The 20,691-nt window shown below is 39.4% G+C and overlaps 1 protein-coding gene across 1 annotated transcript; it reads left to right on the top strand.

Moving 5' to 3' along the window:
- Positions 1-2,230: 2,230 nt before the first annotated feature.
- On the top strand, positions 2,231-5,771 carry LOC133547754 (uncharacterized). Its single transcript, XM_061893304.1, has 2 exons — positions 2,231-2,670; positions 4,755-5,771. Exons 1-2 carry the CDS (start codon positions 2,484-2,486, stop codon positions 5,498-5,500), a joined length of 933 nt encoding a protein of 310 aa, XP_061749288.1. The 5' UTR covers positions 2,231-2,483; the 3' UTR covers positions 5,501-5,771.
- The last annotated feature ends 14,920 nt before the right edge of the window (positions 5,772-20,691 follow it).

Below are 20,691 nucleotides of genomic sequence, written 5' to 3'. Positions count from 1 at the left end.
TTATGTTGTACATTCCAACAGGTGTTATTATGTTGTACATTCCAACACCTGTTATTATGTTGTACATCCCAACAGGTGTTATTATGTTGTACATTCCAACAGGTATTATTATGTTGTACATGGCTTACACACCTCCTCTTTCTGCTGTAAACATTGTGAATGATCCACTTGACACTCCTGTGGGGAAACTTTGCTTTGATCAAAAAAATAACAGAAAAATCCTCAGCTTATTCCAAAATGATTGTGTGTCTGTCTCCTATGTAATTTCCCTCTGGAATAATGTTGTAAATGACATCTGTTGGACCAAAACGTGGTCCCTTCCTAACAGGTATTTACTTCCCAACAAAGTCAAAGAGATATCATTTAAAATCATTCCTGGTTATTACCCTGTAAAGACTGTGATGGTTAGATAGAAGAAGGACATTGATGTTTTGTAACATGCACCCAGAGACTGTTAACCACTTGTTTTATACTTGTGAAAACACTCCATCACTATGGCAGGCATCTGTCGCTTCATCCTGGACAATATTTATGACAAATTTGTGCTTTACTTTAAAGATGTGATTTTTGGTTTTACACTGTATGAACACAAATTTGAAAAGGAATTTTACCTTTGCAACCTCATTATTTTATTGGCTAAGTTTTATATTCATAAATGTAAGTTTCTTAATACCCGTCCTATCTTTTGTGCCTTTAAAAAAGATCTGGAACTTTACATTAAAACACTCTCTACCTCTAACAACAAAAAAGCTGTGAAAACGATGATGCTGTGTTCCACATTTAAGTTATTTAATGAATCTGAATGAACCTATGGCTTTGCACTTTGTTTATTATATATATATATATATTTGTTTGTATTCTATTTTTGTTATTTTGAATTTACAACCCCCTGGCGCTGTTTTGTACTGTCTTAAGAAGGACAGCTCCAGACTTGAGAAACTGATCAGGCGGGCCGGTTCTACAATGGGAATATAACTGGACTCACTGGTGAGGGTGGCAGAGAAGAGGACTGTGGACAAACTAGTGAGCATCCTGGATGATGCCAGTCACCCTCTGCATAGTGTTATCAGCAGCCAGAGGAGCCTGTTCAGTTCTAGACTGCTTCATCCCAAGTGCAGGACTAATAGACTCAAGAACTCCTTTGTCCCACACGCCATTAGACTGTACAACTCCTCTCTGGGGCGGGGGGCGGGGGGCACTAATATGACAGGGGATGCAAAACAATAACAGTGCAATACGTTTTCATAACATGCTCACTACTGCCTACTTTGTCTTGTTATATTCTTATTTTACTGTTATATTGTTATTCCCATTGTTGCTTTTTAGTTTTTATTCTCATTGTAATATTTCTCTTTTTTGTTTCCATTTAAACCCCCATTATTTACTTTTTACTTATATTTAAATTGATCTCAACTCTGTACACTGCTGCTGGAATTTTAATTTTCCTGAAGGAACTCTCCTGAAGGAATCAATGAAGTACTATCTATCTATCTATCTATCTATCTATCTATCTATCTATCTATCTATCTATCTATCTATCTATCTATCTATCTATCTATCTATCTATCTACTTGTGGACTGGGATTTTTTTTTTAACATGCGCTCTGAATACGCACTGTTGATTGATTGATTGAAACTTTTATGTATTAGTAGATTGCACAGTTCAGTACATATTCCGTACCATTTACCACTAAATAGTAACACCCCAATAAGTTTTTCAACTTGTTTAAATCGGGGTCCACGTTAAGCAATTCATGGTAAAAAGTAGGTGGGGCCGAGCTGGACTCGAACAACCGCCCTATGGGAATCAATATGAACACTTGTGGTCCTTCACTCTACCAACTCAGCTACCGGAGAAATCAGTTACTGTTGTGTTTTAATGTAATTAATAGGATGGTTGTGTGGGCGGGACAATACCGGAGAGTCTCCAGTGGAGACTTAATGAAACGACAAGAAAATGAACACAAATACCTTTTTTTCCGATATATGATCAAAATATTCCCAGACGGCGGAAATGATCTCCGACGACGATAAATGACAAAAAAAAAAACAAGGACAGAAGTGCGGCGATTCTGTTGGCAGCAGCATCTCCTTGACAGATGCACTTCCTTATAAACACAGTTTGGCGCGCAGGTGCCAGTGCGACACAGTTCGCGTATCGGTCACGTGACCAAAACAGCTCATGATTGGTCACGTGACTTTCTAAAGGCGGCACGCACACCGACACAAGGTTTCGCTCTACGAGCTCGACGCATGAGCCGATGCATCTGTGTTGCCGGACCCATCACTATTGTTTAGTAAAGGATAAAGTGGTCTCGATGCGCTAGAAGCACTGTGCCGCTTCTCGTGCTATCTTTGCTTGTTAGTTAGCTTAGCTCGCTAGTTAGCTTAGCTTGTTAGCTGCTAACAGAAGACACAGAAGTTATCAACACATCGCTAAGTAGAGATCAAGTGTGAGAGTAAAGTGTTGTGATTGTGTGAAAATGTCTACATTACAAATGTTGAGAGCGTTGGTGGATCAGCGACTAACTGCTGCCGTTGAAAACATATTTGTAGTGTTAGAAAGAACGATAGCAGAATATGAGGCGGAACTTTCTAGAACAAAAGAGGATTACAATCAACTACTGGACGCTGTTTTCAAGAAACATCAAGTTGTGTTACACAGAACAGGTTGGTTGACTTTTTACTCTCACATCTTTACTAACTTTATATTTGATTAATAACAATAACATTATATTTGGAATAGATATGGCCTCAGTCTCCAGGGGCCCAGGCATAGACTGAAATGTATTTTTCCAGGAGATTGTGTATGTATGTAATGGGCTAAGTACACAGTGGATTCACCTTTATCATTATTTCATAACAATCAACCCTTTTTTCACCCTTTTTTCTGTCGACCACATTTTTCAACCCACTTCAACCCATCCACCTGAAAAATCATTCAACTTAATTAGGACAAAAAAATTCCAGGTTTTCCCAATATTCCAGGAAGTCTGATTCAAACTGTTCCAACTTCAAACTGTCCAGCCTTTTTGTTAATCACGGGCTTTCCCTTGACCAATTCCAAAAATTCCCAGAATTCTAAGTTTTCAGGGACATTTTTCCCCATTCAAAATGAATCAGCCATTTTTCAAAATTCCACCATTTCCACATTTTTCAACCGAGTCAAACCATTCCACCTTCAAAATATTCCACTAAATCTGGAAATTGAAATTAAAACACTTTTCAACCCACCTCAACTGTTCCAACGTCAAATCATTCCTTTAAATCAGGACAGAAAACAAAGTTGTTTTTTGAACTAGAAAAATTCCCGGTTCCAGGAATTCCATAATACCATTTCTCAATTAAAAATGTTACGACTTCAACATTTCTGAACCGGTTTGAAAAATTCCAACACCAACCATTTTAACTCATTCAGAACATTCACATTTTTTTTAGCATTTTAAAAAAAATTTACGCTTTCCCCGAAATTCTCAAAAAATTCCATGAAATTCCCATTGAAAGGAATAAAATGAAAGTTCCACAACGCCCACATTTTTCATCTGATTAGAACCGTTCCAACTTCAAAATATTCAGTGTGTTCAAGAATTGTGTGCTCCCTTTCATATATTCCCGTATTTTCTGGAATTCCCCATTTTTAGGGACATTTTCCCTTTCAAAATTAATTATCCATTTTTCAAATTTCCACAATTCCCACTGGTTTTAAACCATTCCTCCTTCAACACATTCAATTCATCCTGGAAATTCAAAAAAACATTTTTCCACGTTCAACAAATTTCCAGGAATTCACATTTTTTCCTAACCTTATTTCCAACCTTCTTTAGTGCAATGACTCCTTTCACATTGTTCAACCCATTTCAACCGGTCCATTGTCAAAACATTCCTCTGAGTCAGGACAAAAAAGCATGTTGGTTTAAGAACTTTAAAAAATCCCAGTTTTCCCGAAATTCAAACTCTTCAACATTCAAACTATTCTTACATTCATACTACATTCTGTCAACCTTTCAGTTCAACTTCAGCATTGGAGCATTCACACACAATTCTTTCAGGAATTTCTTCATCTACTTAATATTATTATAATAATTAAATGTAGCTTCTCAGTTCTCACTGTAACACAATTTGAGTGTCTGGAAACACACTAAATTCATTCAATATAACTATTATTAATAAGGTAAACAAGTTATCTTTTGAAGGAGTAGTCAGTAATCTGATTACTTCTTCCCAGTTTAACTGTGGTGACACTATCTAAATGAAAGTAAAACAGATGTCATCTTTTTTGGCCAACATGCATGACCCCGAACGAGACAAGCGGTAGAAAATGTATACATGGATGGATGGATTTTGACTATGCTCATGCTATTTTTAGAACAGACATGTCTCTAAAGATGAATGTGAAAATCACAAATTATTGTCCACCAGCAGGGGGAGCTCATCACTAGTACTACAGCATGGAGGCTGGCATGTGGTACATTATTTCCTGTGTGTGTATGACTTATTCAGAGGGAGAACAGCACATTAGTATGGATTGCAGGAATGAATCTTAGGATGTTTTTATATGAATAAGGTGGATTGGATGTTGGCCTGGGAAGACATTCCCCTGAAGGTCTTCTTCATGTGTCAGCTGGAAGTACCCTGACTGCTGTGAGGGGAAACTGATGAGATTGTGAGATCATATGTTGGTGCAGGACAATGTCTCATGTGACTGAGCAAAGCTGGACTTTTCTCAAGAATGTTTGTTTTCTCCTGTCCCGCAGACATCGATGAAGAACATCTTCCTCGTGAGCAGGAGGAGGAACCACAGTCTCCCCAAATACACAAGGAAGAAGAGGTACCACATTACCAACATATCAAAGAGGGAGGAGAGGAGCCACATCCCCCCCACATTAAAGAGGAACATGAGGCGCCACAGACCCATAATGTTAAACTGACCCTTCACATTAAAGGGCAAGCGGAGGACCCACTGAACTTACACATCAAAAATAACAAGGAGGACCCACTGACTCCTTACTTTAAGGAGCAAGAGAACCCACTGACCCCTCACTTTAAAGAGGAAGAAGAGGACCAAGAGGCGCCGCACATTAAAGAGGAAGAGGAGGAAGAGGGCATCAGTCAGCCTAAATGGTTGGAGGAGTTCCCAGTGACTGGTGTCCCTGTGAAGAGTGAAGATGATGAGGTGAAAGGTGAAAGTGAGGAGAGGGGAGGGGGGGAGCCTCCAAGCAGCAGCTCAACACAACACATGACAACAGAAGCTGATGGAGACCACTGTGGAGGATCACAAGCAGACAAGCTCTTAGCTCCACTATCAGATAGTGAGGACACAACGTCACACTCTCCTGACACTGATGATGAAGACTCTAAAGATGATAAGACATGTCACACTGACAACACTCACTTCACATCTTCTCTCTCTCACAAAACTTTTAAATACCATTGTCGTCTAAAATCACACATGAGAACACACACTGGAGGAAAAACCTTTTTCTTGCTCAGAATGTGGTAAAGGTTTTACAAGAAGTACAGATGTGAAAGGACACATGAGAACACACACTGGGGAAAAACCTTTTTCCTGTTCAATCTGCAACAGAAACTTTTGTTGACGATCAAGCCTTGTAGCACACATGAGAAGACACCCAGGAGAGAAAGTGTTGAGTTGCATTGTGTGTGGTGAAAGATTGTCTTCTAAGTACCAGTGTAAGAAACACAAGTGTGCTGGTGAGAACAGCAGCAGCAAATGAAACTGCAGGATTTGAAATAAACTGTCCAGACTTTCATTTTGACTTTCTAACAACATCAGCACATATAACATCAATCAATCAATGTTTACTTATATAGCCCTAAATCACTAGTGTCTCAAACCACAACAGAAACCACTACGACATTCTCGATCAAGGAAAACTCACACCCAGTGGGACGTCGGTGACAATGATGACTATGAGAACCTTGGAGAGGAGGAAAGCAATGGATGTGGAGCGGGTCTAACATGATACTGTGAAAGTTCAATCCATAATGGATCCAACACAGTCGCAAGAGTCCAGTCCAAAGCGGATCCAACACAGCAGCGAGAGTCCCGTTCACAGGGGAGCCAGCAGGAAAACATCCCAAGCGGAGGCGGGTCAGCAGCGCAGAGATGTCCCCAGCCGATACACAGGCAAGCAGTATATGGCCACCGGATCGGACCGGACCCCCTCCACAAGGGAGAGTGGGACATAGGAGAAAAAGAAAAGAAACGGCAGATCAACTGGTCTAAAAAGGGAGTCTATTTAAAGGCTAGAGTATACAGATGAGTTTTAAGGTGAGACTTAAATGCTTCTACTGAGGTGGCATCGCGAACTGTTACCGGGAGGGCATTCCAGAGTACTGGAGCCCGAACGGAAAACGCTCTATAGCCCGCAGACGTTTTTTGGGCTCTGGGAATCACTAATAAGCCGGAGTCTTTTGAACGCAGATTTCTTGCCGGGACATATGGTACAATACAATCGGCAAGATAGGATGGAGCTAGACCGTGTAGTATTTTATACGTAAGTAGTAAAACCTTAAAGTCACATCTTAAGTGCACAGGAAGCCAGTGCAGGTGAGCCAGTATAGGTATATATGTATGTATATATGTATAAAAAGGTATATACAGTATAGGTATATATGTATGTATATATGTATATAAAGGTATATACAGTACAGGCGTAATGTGATCAAACTTTCTTGTTCTTGTCAAAAGTCTAGCAGCCGCATTTTGTACCAACTGTAATCTTTTAATGCTAGACATGGGGAGACCCCAAAATAGTACGTTACAGTAGTCGAGGCGAGACGTAACAAATGCATGGATAATGATCTCAGCGTCTTTAGTGGACAGAATGGAGCGAATTTTAGCGATATTACGGAGATGAAAGAAGGCCGTTTTAGTAACGCTTTTAATGTGTGCCTCAAAGGAGAGAGTTGGGTCGAAGATAATACCCAGATACTTCACCGAGTCGCATTGTTTAATTCTTTGGTTGTCAAATGTTAGAGTTGTATTATTAAATAGAGGTCGGTGTCTAGCAGGACCGATAATCAGCATTTCCGTTTTTTTGGCGTTATGTTTTGCAAAAAGTTAGCGGACATCCATTGTTTAATTTCATTAAGACACGCCTCCAGCTGACTACAATCCGGCGTGTTGGTCAGCTTTAGGGGCATAGCAGTGAAAGCTAATACCGTATTTGCGTATGATGTCACCTAGCGGCAGCATGTAGATGATGAAGAGTGCAGGGCCAAGGACCGAACCCTGGGGAACTCCACACGTTACCTTAACATAGTCCGAGGTCACATTGTTATGGGAGACACACTGCATCCTATCAGTAAGATAAGAGTTAAACCAAGACAGGGCTAAGTCTGACATACCAATTCGTGTTTTGATACGCTCTAATAAAATATTATGATCGACAGTATCGAAAGCAGCGCTAAGATCGAGGAGCAGCAACATAGATGATGCATCAGAATCCATCGTTAGCAATAGATCATTAGTCATTTTTGTCAGGGCTGTCTCCGTAGAGTGATTTGCCCTGAAACCGGATTGAAAGGTTTCACATAGATTGTTAGACGCTAAGTGTTCATTTAACTGCTCCGCAACAATTTTTTCGAGGATTTTTGAAATAAAGGGAAGGTGAGACACCGGTCGGTAGTTTATCATGAGGTCAGGATCGAGGTTAGGTCTTTTAAGAAGAGGATGAATAACCGCTTTTTTGAATGCTAGGGGAACAGTGCCCGAGGAGAGTGATAAGTTTATAATATTTAGCACTGATGGACCTAATAATACAAAAGGCTCCTTGATCAGTTTCCCAGGAAGAGGGTCAAGTAAACATGTTGTCTGTTTTATTCCATTTACACGTTGTAACAATTCCTCTAATGTTATTTCCTCAAAACGAGAGAAACTATTTTGGAGGGCAGTATCCGCCGTATATACAATCGTGTCAGTGTTAATAGAACCCCGTTGTAGCTGGGACGCATTGTCTTTAATCTCCTTTCTAATGACTTCAATTTTCTTACTAAAGAATTGCATAAAGTCATCAGCTGAGTGGGTGGAGCTACTGGAAGGAGTCCCTTGTTGGGTTAGCGATGCTACCGTACTAAACAAAAATTTAGGATCGTTTTTATTACGGTGGATGAGATTTGAGTAATATTTAGCTTTAGCTAAGGTAAGCATGCGTTTATAAGTTATTAAACCATCACTCCATGCTTGATGGTGCACTTCAAGTTTAGTCGTGCGCCATTTGCGTTCCAGCTTTCTACATAATAATTTCTGAGCTCTAGTTTCTTCTGTAAACCACGGGGTGCGCTTTTTTGGAGCCTTTTTTAACTTTAGCGGTGCTATGTTATCAATGGTTTCGCGCAGGGCGTCGTTAAAGTTGTTAGTGAGGTTATCAATAGAGCCCACATACTTTGGGAATGGTGCCATTACCGAGGGCAGTTGGTCAGCAAGAGTTGTCGTTGTGGCCGTATTAATGTTGCGGCTGCTATAGCAGTTATTATTATTATTAGTTTGACGAACATGTGTGACATTGTTGTTTGTCCAACAATCTGTTTAATATGTTTCTACATTTATAGATTGGATAGTATGAAATATTGAAGTGTGACATATTTGTATTTGTAATTATTAATCATCCCATAGATTATCACTTTTATATGATATACATATGTACTGGTTCACATCTGAAACATCTTCTGGACCACTTCAGGAAGCATATTATTATTTACTTTATACATCATTTGAACAGTTGTCTTTTATACAATTTTAAAATGTGTGACTTTATGAATCATTTGTTGGGTCTCTGTAATCCATTTTATTAATCATCTTTACTACTCTCTTTTGTAATATGATGATTGTGTTGTGATTGTTTTATACTTTAACTTAATATGTATGTACTTGTACGTTTATGCAATAAAAAGTGAGAGAAAATGGCTGAGTTGTTTGTGGAAGGATGTTTTGTTTTTACTAACATACATTTGTGGGTTAAAAAAAAAATCCCCATTATTGTGTTTTAAACATTCTTTACCTTTTTTTTTCTTTCTTTCTTTTTTAACATCCCCAAAACAATATCAGTCAAAGTTTGGAATGTCAGGCAAAAGCCAATATTGTACATCATCTCACAGAGCTTTACTTTGCATACATTCATGAAAAAAAAAAGTTTAATTTGTTTCCCTGTCACAGAACAAACAAGTGTTGTCTTCAATTGCAAAATATCTTAAAAATTATTTTAAGTTGTGAATCCGGGGCTTTTTTACTTAAATTAACTCTTTGGCGTTTGGAAGAATGGAAACTTTCAAATTATGTTTGTTTTTTTTTGTTCCAGAGAAAATACAATAAAGAAGAAATGGTAAAGAATTTAAATATATATATATATATATATATATATATATATATATATATTTACTGGAATTACAATATTTTGAACAAATGCCTTTATAATTGTTTAAAATATTTTGTCTGTTTGCAGGTCGTACTTAATGAAATCTTCAAATAATAAAATACTTTTATCATTCAAAAAGTGCATCAGTGACCAAATGCCTTTTTCAAACAATTGCTGTTCAAAGATGGATTTGTTTCTCATTTTAATATAAGAACAATTCCATAGTGGAGTATTGTGTGTGATGAAGTTGTGTTTGTAAATTAGTTTCCAGTACAACAACACTTGCTGGTAGGGATGGGTACTGTTCACTTCTAATTCCATGTTTTATGTGTTATATATGTCAATATATTGTGTGTTTGTATTTTGCCAACATGGTAGAATCACATGATAGGCAGGTTGTATCATGTTTTTCTGTCACCTTGAGGAAATGGCATAAAGAGGAAGATGACAATATAATGTCACTTGGACAATGATGTACAGAACAGAGGAGATGTATTTCATTTTTATTTTTGCTTTTAGGCAATTCTTTTGTATTATTATTTTTTCACAAAACCTCTCTATTATTCAGCTATGGATTTCTGGTAGCTGCTTAAAAATAATTAATACGGAAAGCTTTACTTTAATAAGTGTATTGTTTTCCATTGATAAACACAATTGGGAACTGACGTTGCCAAGAATGGAACTCACGTCTTGTAGAATAAAAGGCCAACGCGCAAGCCTTTGTGCTATCAAAGTTTTGTTGACGTTACCAACAACAATCAGTAATCTAATGTTTATGAAATGGACATCAAGTTTGTTGTTTTGATTCAGTTTGTCATCCTTCTTTGATTCTAGTGGCATTTAAAAAACTGTTTCTATTCTCTCTCCATATTCCCAACTGACCACAAGACTCAAAAGACAACATTTTCGATGGAGCTTGGGCGGTTTATAACTTGTCGAATTTCCCGGCAAATCTGTACTGCTTCCCGAAGCGGTCACGGGGCTTCTTACGTCATCATTTCTGGCTCCTCCCCTGAATGAAATAGGCCTCCATACACGCCTGGTGGAAACACCCCCTCCATTAGTCCACACACGCCTCCAAGCCTCCGCACCATCGGAAGCAGACCAAGGATCGCTGGCTGACACCGATATATCAATTTAATAGCATCACACATAGATAGAAAAAATAGAAAAAAATGGAAAAAAGACGATAGAGCTGGGCGATTAAACAATGTCACTAGACATAAAAGACATAAAATCGAAACCAATTAAAAAACAGTCATTTGAAAAAAAAAACAGGGCTGGGCTGTAAAACAATACAATATATATAATGATAGACACATGACTGATGTTAAAAAAGTAGGAAAATGGCCAATAGGGCTGGCTGATAAAACTAGACAAGGACTGAGGAGGGGAGCGAGAGAGAGAGAAAGAGAGAGAAAGAGAGAGAGAGAGAGAAAGAGAGAGAGAACCAGACTAATGAAGAGGGAACGTGCGCCCTCCTGTGGACTTCTGCTGCAACTGCACACACAAAGAACTTCATTACTTCCAAGTGTGCCTTATTTAGTGTCCCAGACTTCCAATTCCTCCTTTACATGTTTAGTGTATAAGTATTAATTAAACAACTGTATTCCGTCCTACGTGTCTGTGTCCGTGACGTAAACAAGTTGACAGATAGTTAACATGAAGATCCCAAGGAAATGGAAGAAAGAGTCCAGGCCTTTTATCTTTAAGAAGCTTTAGTGATTTTCACAGAGAATGCACTTTTCCTTTCTTCTTGTCTAATTGGTCATTTCTTTCTTTGTTTTCTCTTTTTCTTGTATTGATTTTGTTTTCGTTTTGGTTATCTTTTTTGTTTGTAAAACTGTATAAAGAGACACAAAATATATGTCAAATAAACACTACTAAGTAACAACATATCCATACATTTTTGCTGCATAACAAGTTTTCACTCACACACACACACACACACACACACTCACACACACACACACACACACACACACACACACACACACACACACACACACACACACACACACACACACACACACACACACACACACACACAGCCCATACAATAGCATGTAAACAGTGCTCATAAATGTATGTAAATAGTCCTAACACTCAATGAATGAGATGTACATATGGAATGCTTGTAAACAACACAGGATAATATAGATGATATACTGAAGAGGAGAGACACAAACATTCTTTAGAGGAGTGAGCTAGCGAGCAAAGAAGCTAAATGCTAAGTAGCAACAAGCTAAAACAGGAGAACAAGCTATCTTCACACAGTACTATTTTTTTACATTTACGCGCACACACAACGTCTTCATGTTACTCATAAAAGACACAAGACTTACATACAATGTTTCCAAGGCACTTCGTGGAAGAAACAACAAACTTTAAGCGCTGAATCACGTAAATACGTCTCGTGTGTAAACAAGTGAGCGTCAGACTGCCACACGCAGACATCCGGAAACAAGAGGAAGAAGCAACTCGCCTTCAAAATAAAGGTTCCTTCTTAATACCGAATAATGTTACATCACATAATCTGTGCCTCCATGTACACATATGTGTCCTTTATTAGACTGTATTAAATAGAGTGAACATCGTTAATAACTGTTTGCATCCGGTTGTATTAGTCTGAGCGCACTTTGATGCTTCTTTATAAAACGATGCTTTGGCTTCTCCGGGAGAGGAGTCCTCCATATTTGACCTGACCTCCTCCCAGGAACTGCAGTCCTATGTAAATGACGCTCGCTGGTAATAAGGCCAGTTTTGGTTCAGTAAAGCGTCTCCGACGTCTGTTTGGATCCAGTCGCTCTGCCGTGTCGCCCTTCTGTCCGGACCAGGATGACAAGACCAGAAATACACTTCAAAAGCTCCAGAGTTTTACCTCCAAAAATAGAGAAGTAAGACAAAGTCAGTTAGTTCCACAAAACACTGAAAGGGATTGCCGTGGTTGGGAGAGTGGCCGTGCCAGCAACCTGAGGGTTCCTGGTTCGATCCCCACCTTCTACCAACCTCGTCACGTCCGTTGTGTCCTTGGGCAAGACACTTCACCCTTGCTCCTGATGAGTCGTGGTTATTGCCTTGCATGGCAGCTCCTGCCATCAGTGTGTGAATGTGTGTGTGAATGGGTGAATGTGGAAATAGTGTCAAAGCCCTTTGAGTACCTTGAAGGTATAGCAGAATGAACCTTTCAAGTCATGGCTGCAAACTGCCAGTAAGAAGAAGAAGTAATAGAGGTGGTTGCTTGTTTCTCTAGCGAGATCTGACAACATTAATAGTTTAAATAGAACAATTGACAGGTTGACAACACCCAAACAAACCAAGTCATCTCCAAAACATCTCAACATTACACACATCCTCCAGGCTGAGTTAGTCTACATGATGAAGTAAGCTGGAAACTACATGTAAGACATACAAAGAAAACATTTACAAAATTGACTGCGATAACAAATAGAACAAAATACATACCCGCAAATATTAACTACATTTATTGTACCCAACTTTAGTGGAAGCATACATTGTTTATTGCATAGAAGTCTGGGGACATACATATAAAACAATCACACAACAATATTCATATTACACAAGAGAGTAATAAAGACAGTTAATAGAATGGATTATAGAGACCCAACAAATGATTCATAAAGTCACACATTTTTAAATTGTAGTAGGGACAATTGTTTAAATGATGTATAAAGTAAATAATAATATGCTTCCAGAAGTGGTCCAGAAGACGTTTCAGATGTGAACCAGTAAATATGAACTAAGAGGGATTTATGTGTACTCAAAAGCAAAGGTATGAACACATGTAAAACAAATATGTACATCATATAAAGGAGTTCATCTATGGAATCATCTACAATTACAAAATAAAATATGAAACAGTTCATTGTTTAAAAAAACTTAAATAAAACACTTATGAATAAGTACAAAACTGAATTATAAATATCTACACTTAAAATGTTTATTGTATGTAACATATTTTATGTAGTTTATTTTCACCCTTTCAGTCAAATTATTGTTTATTTTAAAATACACAAATGTGTATATTAACTCATGTACTTGACTGAAATAAAAGCACTAAACTGAAGTGTCTAATCTATAAATGTTAGAATCATATTAACAAGATTGTGTTACACAAACAACAATGTCACACATGTTATATGTGCTGATGTTGTTAGAAAGTCAAAATGAAAGTCTGGACAGTTTATTTCAAATCCTGCAGTTTCATTTGCTGCTGCTGTTCTCACCAGCACACTTGTGTTTCTTACACTGCTACTTAGAAGACAATCTTTCACCACACACACTGCAACTCAACACTTTCTCTCCTGGGTGTCTTCTCATGTGTACTGTACAAGATTTTAGGTGACGAAAACTTTTGTTGCAGCTTGTACAGGAGTATGGTTTTTCACCAGAGTGCGTTCTCATATGTAATTTTAATTGCTGTCTTTCTATACAACTTTTACCACAAACTGAACATATAAAAGGTTTTTCACCAGAGTGCGTTCTCATATGTAATTTTAATTGCTGTCTTTCTATACAACTTTTACCACAAACTGAACATATAAAAGGTTTTTCACCAGTGTGTGTTCTCATATGTACTTTTAAACTTTGATTTATTACAAAACATTTACCACATTCTGAGCAGGAAAAAGGTTTTTCTCCAGTGTGTATTCTCATGTGTGTTTTGAAATGGTCCTTTCGATTAAAATCTTTACTGCAGATTGAACATGAAAAAGGGTTTTCTACAGTGTGTATTCTCATGTGTGCTTTGAAATGCGGCCTTTGAGTAAAATCCTTACCGCAGATTGAACATGAAAAAGGTTTTTCTCTAGTGTGTGTTCTCATGTGTACTTTTAAACTTTGATTTATTGCAAAACTTTTACCACATTCTGAGCAGGGAAAAGGTTTTTCTCCAGTGTGTGTTCTTATGTGTACTTTTAAACTTTGATTTATGACAAAACTTTTACCACATTCTGAGCAGGAAAAAGGTTTTTCTCTAGTGTGTACTCTCATGTGTACTTTTAAACTTTGATTTAATATGAAACTTTTACCACATTCTGAGCAGGAAAAAGGTTTTTCTCCAGTGTGTATTCTCATGTGTGTTTTCAAATGGTCCCTTTGATTAAAATTTTTACTATCAATCAATCAATCAATGTTTACTTATATAGCCCTAAATCACTAGTGTCTCAAAGGGCTGCACAAACCACCACGACATCCTCGGTAGGCCCACATAAGGGCAAGGAAAACTCACACCCAGTGGGACATCGGTGACAATAATGACCCAGTGGGACGTCGGTGACAATAATGACTATGAGAACCTTAGAGAGGAGGAAAGCAATGGATGTGGAGCGGGTCTAACATGATACTGTGAAAGTTCAATCCACAATGGATCCAACACAGTCGCAAGAGTCCAGTCCAAAGCGGATCCAACACAGCAGCGAGAGTCCCGTTCACAGCGGAGCCAGCAGGAAACCATCCCAAGCGGAGGCGGATCAGCAGCGCAGAGATGTCCCCAGCCGATACACAGGCAAGCAGTACATGGCCATCGGATCGGACCGGACCCCCTCCACAGGGGAGAGTGGGACATAGAAGAAAAAGAAAAGAAACAGCAGATCAACTGGTCTAAAAAGGGAGTCTATTTAAAGGCTAGAGTATACAAATGAGTTTTAAGGTGAGACTTAAATGCTTCTACTGAGGTGGCATCTCGAACTGTTACCGGGAGGGCATTCCAGAGTACTGGAGCCCGAACGGAAAACGCTCTATAGCCCGCAGACTTTTTTTGGGCTTTGGGAATCACTAACAAGCCGGAGTACTTTGAACGCAGATTTCTTGCCGGGACATATGGTACAATACAATCGGCAAGATAGGATGGAGCTAGACCGTGTAGTATTTTATACGTAAGTAGTAAAACCTTAAAGTCACATCTTAAGTGCACAGGAAGCCAGTGCAGGTGAGCCAGTATAGGTATATATGTATGTATATATGTATATAAAGGTATATACAGTACAGGCGTAATGTGATCAAACTTTCTTGTTCTTGTCAAAAGTCTAGCAGCCGCATTTTGTACCAACTGTAATCTTTTAATGCTAGACATGGGGAGACCCGAAAATAATACGTTACAGTAGTCGAGGCGAGACGTAACAAACGCATGGATAATGATCTCAGCGTCTTTAGTGGACAGAATGGAGCGAATTTTAGCGATATTACGGAGATGAAAGAAGGCCGTTTTAGTAACGCTTTTAATGTGTGACTCAAAGGAGAGAGTTGGGTCGAAGATAATACCCAGATTCTTTACCGTGTCGCCTTGTTTAATTGTTTGGTTGTCAAATGTTAGAGTTGTATTATTAAATAGAGTTCGGTGTCTAGCAGGACCGATAATCAGCATTTCCATTTTTTTGGCGTTGAGTTGCAAAAAGTTAGCGGATTGTTTAATTTCATTAAGACACGCCTCCAGCTGACTACAATCCGGCGTGTTGGTCAGCTTTAGGGGCATGTAGAGTTGGGTGTCATCAGCATAACAGTGAAAGCTAACACCGTATTTGCGTATGATGTCACCTAGCGGCAGCATGTAGATGCTGAAGAGTGCAGGGCCAAGGACCGAACCCTTGGGAACTCCACACGTTACCTTAACGTAGTCCGAGGTCACATTGTTATGGGAGACACACTGCATCCTATCAGTAAGATAAGAGTTAAACCAAGACAGGGCTAAGTCTGACATACCAATTCGTGTTTTGATACGTTCTAATAAAATATTATGATCGACGGTATCGAAAGCAGCGCTAAGATCGAGGAGCAGCAACATAGATGACGCATCAGAATCCATCGTTAGCAATAGATCATTAGTCATTTTTGCGAGGGCTGTCTCCGTGGAGTGATTTGCCCTGAAACCGGATTGAAAGGTTTCACATAGATTGTTAGACGCTAAGTGTTCATTTAACTGCTCCGCAACAATTTTTTGAAATAAAGGGAAGGTGAGACACTGGTCGGTAGTTTACCATGAGGTCAGGATCGAGGTTAGGTCTTTTAAGAAGAGGATGAATAACCGCTTTTTTGAATGCTAGGGGAACAGTGCCCGAGGAGAGTGATAAGTTTATAATATTTAGCACTGATGGACCTAATAATACAAAGAGCTCCTTGATCAGTTTCCCAGGAAGAGGGTCAAGTAAGCATGTTGTCTGTTTTATTCCATTTACACGTTGTAACAATTCCTCTAATGTTATTTCCTCAAAAAGAGAGAAACTATTTTGGAGGGCAGTATCCGCCATATATACCATCGTATCAATGTTAATAGAACCCCGTTGTAGCTAGGACGCATTGTCTTTAATCTCCTTTCTAATGACTTCAATTTTCTTACTAAAGAATTGCATAAAGTCATCAGCTGAGTGGGTTGAGCTACTGGAAGGAGTCCCTTGTTGGGTTAGCGATGCTACCGTACTAAACAAAAATTTAGGATCGTTTTTATTACGGTGGATGAGATTTGAGTAATAATTAACTTTAGCTAAGGTAAGCATGCGTTTATAAGTTATTAAACCATCACTCCATGCTTGATGGTGCACCTCAAGTTTAGTCGTGCGCCATTTGCGTTCCAGCTCTCTACATAATAATTTCTGAGCTCTAGTTTCTTCTGTAAACCACGGGGTGCGCTTTTTTGGAGCCTTTTTTAACTTTAGCGGTGCTATGTTATCAATGGTTTCGCGGAGAGTGTCGTTAAAGTTGTTAGTGAGGTTATCAATAGAGCCCACATATTTTGGGAATGGTGCCATAACCGAGGGCAGTAGGTCAGCAAGAGTTGTCGTTGTGGCCGTATTAATGTTGCGGCTGCTATAGCAGTTATTATTATTATTAGTTTGACAAACATGCGTCTGAACCTCAAATTTTATAAGGTAATGATCGGACAATACTTTAGTATACGGGAGTATCGTAACTTTGGAGACGGTGATACCCCTGACAAGCACTAGGTCTATCGTATTACCGTTGCGATGCGTGGGTTCATTTATTATTTGTGTGAGACCACAGCTATCAATTACAGTCTGGAGCGCTACGCACGGTGGGTCCGATGGGGTATTCATATGGATATTAAAGTCCCCCATTATGATTATATTATCGGCGTGTGTCACTAGATCAGCAACGAACTCTGAGAATTCATTGATAAAGTCCGAATAGGGCCCTGGGGGGCGGTAGATAACAGCCAGGTGTAGAGGCAGCGGTGTGACAGACCTCATAGTAAGCACCTCAAACGATTTATATTTATTATTTATGTTAGGACTAAGGTTAAAGTTTTCGTTGTATATTAGTGCGACCCCCCCACCCCTTTTGAGCGGACGGGCAATATGCGCATGTGTAAAGTTAGGAGGACATGCCTCATTTAGCGCAAAAAAGTCGTTTGGTTTAAGCCAGGTTTCGCTGAGACCGATGACGTTAAGATTGTTGTCTCTGATAATATCATTAACTAACAACGTTTTAGGAGACAATGATCTTATGTTTAAAAAACCTATATTATAGGTAGTGGGCTGTTTTAGGGAGTTTTTGATCAAATTATCCGTAGTAGCAATATTAATAATGTTGTGTTTATTATGCCCAGTGCATTTAGTATAGTTACGACCATATCTAGGAATTGATACGACAGGAATTTTCCGATTGTTTGTTTGTTGCTTTGATAAACTGCACGCATCATGGTTAGCCACCTCAGTAACGGGGATTTTCCGATTGTTTGTTTGTTGCTTTGATAAACTGCACGCATGATAGTTAGCCACCTCAGTAAAACACATGTCCAACTCTGAAACACTCAAAGCAGAAAAAACTTGTTCTAATTTAACTGACTCCTTACCCAGACCAGTAGTCTCGCATTTTCCATTTAAATCTGGCTGCAGGATGGAGGAAAGTGGTGTTCTGTGGGGATTAGCCTTCTGCTTTGTTTTTAGCCCCGCTCGGCATCCCCGTTTCCGATCACACCGCTGGCGTCTGCTCCGTAGACGGCCCCCGCTGCTACTAGACTCCCCTGCTTCACAGGCCGCTGGATGTAGCCGCCGACGTATTCCCATGCTAGTTAGCATGTTTAGCATGCACGCGTCTATCAGTCCAAAACGGCCCGATATGTCCACATCCAGAAGTGTCTGGCGGTCGTACGTGATCACGGAGTGACCACGATGTGAGCCAGCCATAAAGTCTGTGGAATTGTCCGGTATTTCTGCCAAATGTTTCATCTTTAGCAGGAGCTCCGCGAGGACGCAGCCCGTCCGGGCGCCACCATCTTGGATGACTACAGTGACTACAGTGACTACAGTGATTACAGTGATTACAGTGACTGCAGTGATTACAGTGACTACAGTGACTACAGTGACTGCAGTGATTACAGTGACTACAGTGATTACAGTGATTACAGTGACTACAGTGACTGCAGTGATTACAGTGACTACAGTGACCACAGTGACCACAGTGATTACAGTGACTACAGTGACTGCAGTGATTACAGTGACTACAGTGACTACAGTGATTACAGTGACTACAGTGACTGCAGTGCCTACAGTGATTACAGTGACTACAGTGACTACAGTGACTATAGTGACTAGAGTGACTACAGCGACTACAGTGATTAAAGCGATTACAGTGATTACAGTGACTACAGCGACTACAGCGACTACAGTGATTACAGTGATCACAGTGACTACAGTGACTGCAGTGATCACAGTGACTACAGTGACTACAGTGATTACAGTGACTACAGTGACTGCAGTGATTACAGTGACTACAGTGACTACAGTGACTACAGTGATTACAGTGACTACAGTGACTACAGTGACTGCAGTGATTACAGTGACTACAGTGACTACAGTGATTACAGTGATTACAGTGACTACAGTGATTACAGTGACTGCAGTGACTACAATGACTACAGTGACTGCAGTGATCACAGTGACTACAGTGACTACAGTGATCACAGTGACTACAGTGACTGCAGTGATTACAGTGACTACAGTAACTACAGTGACTACAGTGATTACAGTGACTACAGTGACTACAGTGACTGCAGTGATTACAGTGACTACAGTGACCACAGTGATTACAGTGACTACAGTGACTGCAGTGCCTACAGTGATTACAGTGACTACAGTGACTACAGTGACTACAGTGACTACAGTGACTACAGTGATTAAAGCGATTACAGTGCCCACAGTGATTACAGTGACTACAGTGACTACAGTGATTACAGTGATCACAGTGGCCACAGTGACTACAGTGACTACAGTGATTACAGTGATTACAGTGACTACAGTGATTACAGTGACTGCAGTGACTACAATGACTACAGTGATTACAGTGATTACAGTGACTACAGTGATTACAGTGACTGCAGTGACAGTGACTACAGCGATTACAGTGACTACAGTGACCACAGTGACTGCAGTGATTACAGTGACTACAGTGACTACAGTGATTACAGTGACTACAGTGACTACAGTGATTACAGTGATCACAGTGGCCACAGTGACTATAGTGACTACAGTGATTACAGCGATTACAGTGACTACAGTGATTACAGTGACTGCAGTGACAGTGACTACAGTGATTACCTTTGAATACAGTGACTACAGTGACTACAGTGATTACAGTGACTACAGTGACTACAGTGATTACAGTGATTACAGTGACTACAGCGATTGCAGTGACTACTTGGACTACAGTGATTGAAGTGATTTCAGTGACTACAGTGACTACAGTGATTACAGTGACTACAGTGATTAAAGTGATTACAGTGACTACAGTGACTACAGTGATTACAGTGACTACAGGGACTACAGTGACTACAGTGACTACAGTGACTACAGTGACCACAGTGATTAAAGTGATTTCAGTGACTACAGTGACTACAGTGATCACAGTGACTACAGTGATTGAAGTGATTACAGTGACTACAGTGACTACAGTGACTACAGTGACTACAGTGATTACAGTGGCTACAGGGACTACAGTGACTACAGTGACTACAGTGACGCGACGGCCAAGCTGAGACGACCCTGCTCTCCACGATGTACAGTGCTCGAAAAGCTGTCTTTGAAGCCTTTCTCATCTATTGAGCAACTATCAAACTCTCCAAAGGCTCCCAACAACACTTTTTTGACAATCCAGCAGATTAGGGAATTAGTTAGAAAACTATTTTTGCATTTTGAAGTTGTTCTATATTTAATATGTGATACTTACTATGCCTCATACATATGTTATATATATATACATATAAATATATACATATATATATGATATGTGTGTATATGTATGTTTATATATATATATGATATGTGTGTATATGTATGTTTAT

The sequence above is a fragment of the Nerophis ophidion genome, unplaced genomic scaffold (genome assembly GCF_033978795.1).
Source record: "Nerophis ophidion isolate RoL-2023_Sa unplaced genomic scaffold, RoL_Noph_v1.0 HiC_scaffold_175, whole genome shotgun sequence".
NCBI classification, from domain to species: Eukaryota; Metazoa; Chordata; class Actinopteri; order Syngnathiformes; family Syngnathidae; genus Nerophis; species Nerophis ophidion.
Note: the sequence above shows the minus strand (reverse complement) of the source record. Positions and strands in the feature narration are given on the sequence as shown.

What these genes read in the sequence shown, in the direction of transcription:
- LOC133547754 (XM_061893304.1), top strand. Translation starts at nt 2,484, where the DNA reads ATGTCTACATTACAAATGTTGAGAGCGTTGGTGGATCAGCGACTAACT. An exon ending in AGTTGTGTTACACAGAACAG is followed by an intron (nt 2,671 to 4,754) that starts GTTGGTTGACTT and finishes CCTGTCCCGCAG; the next exon opens with ACATCGATGAAGAACATCTT.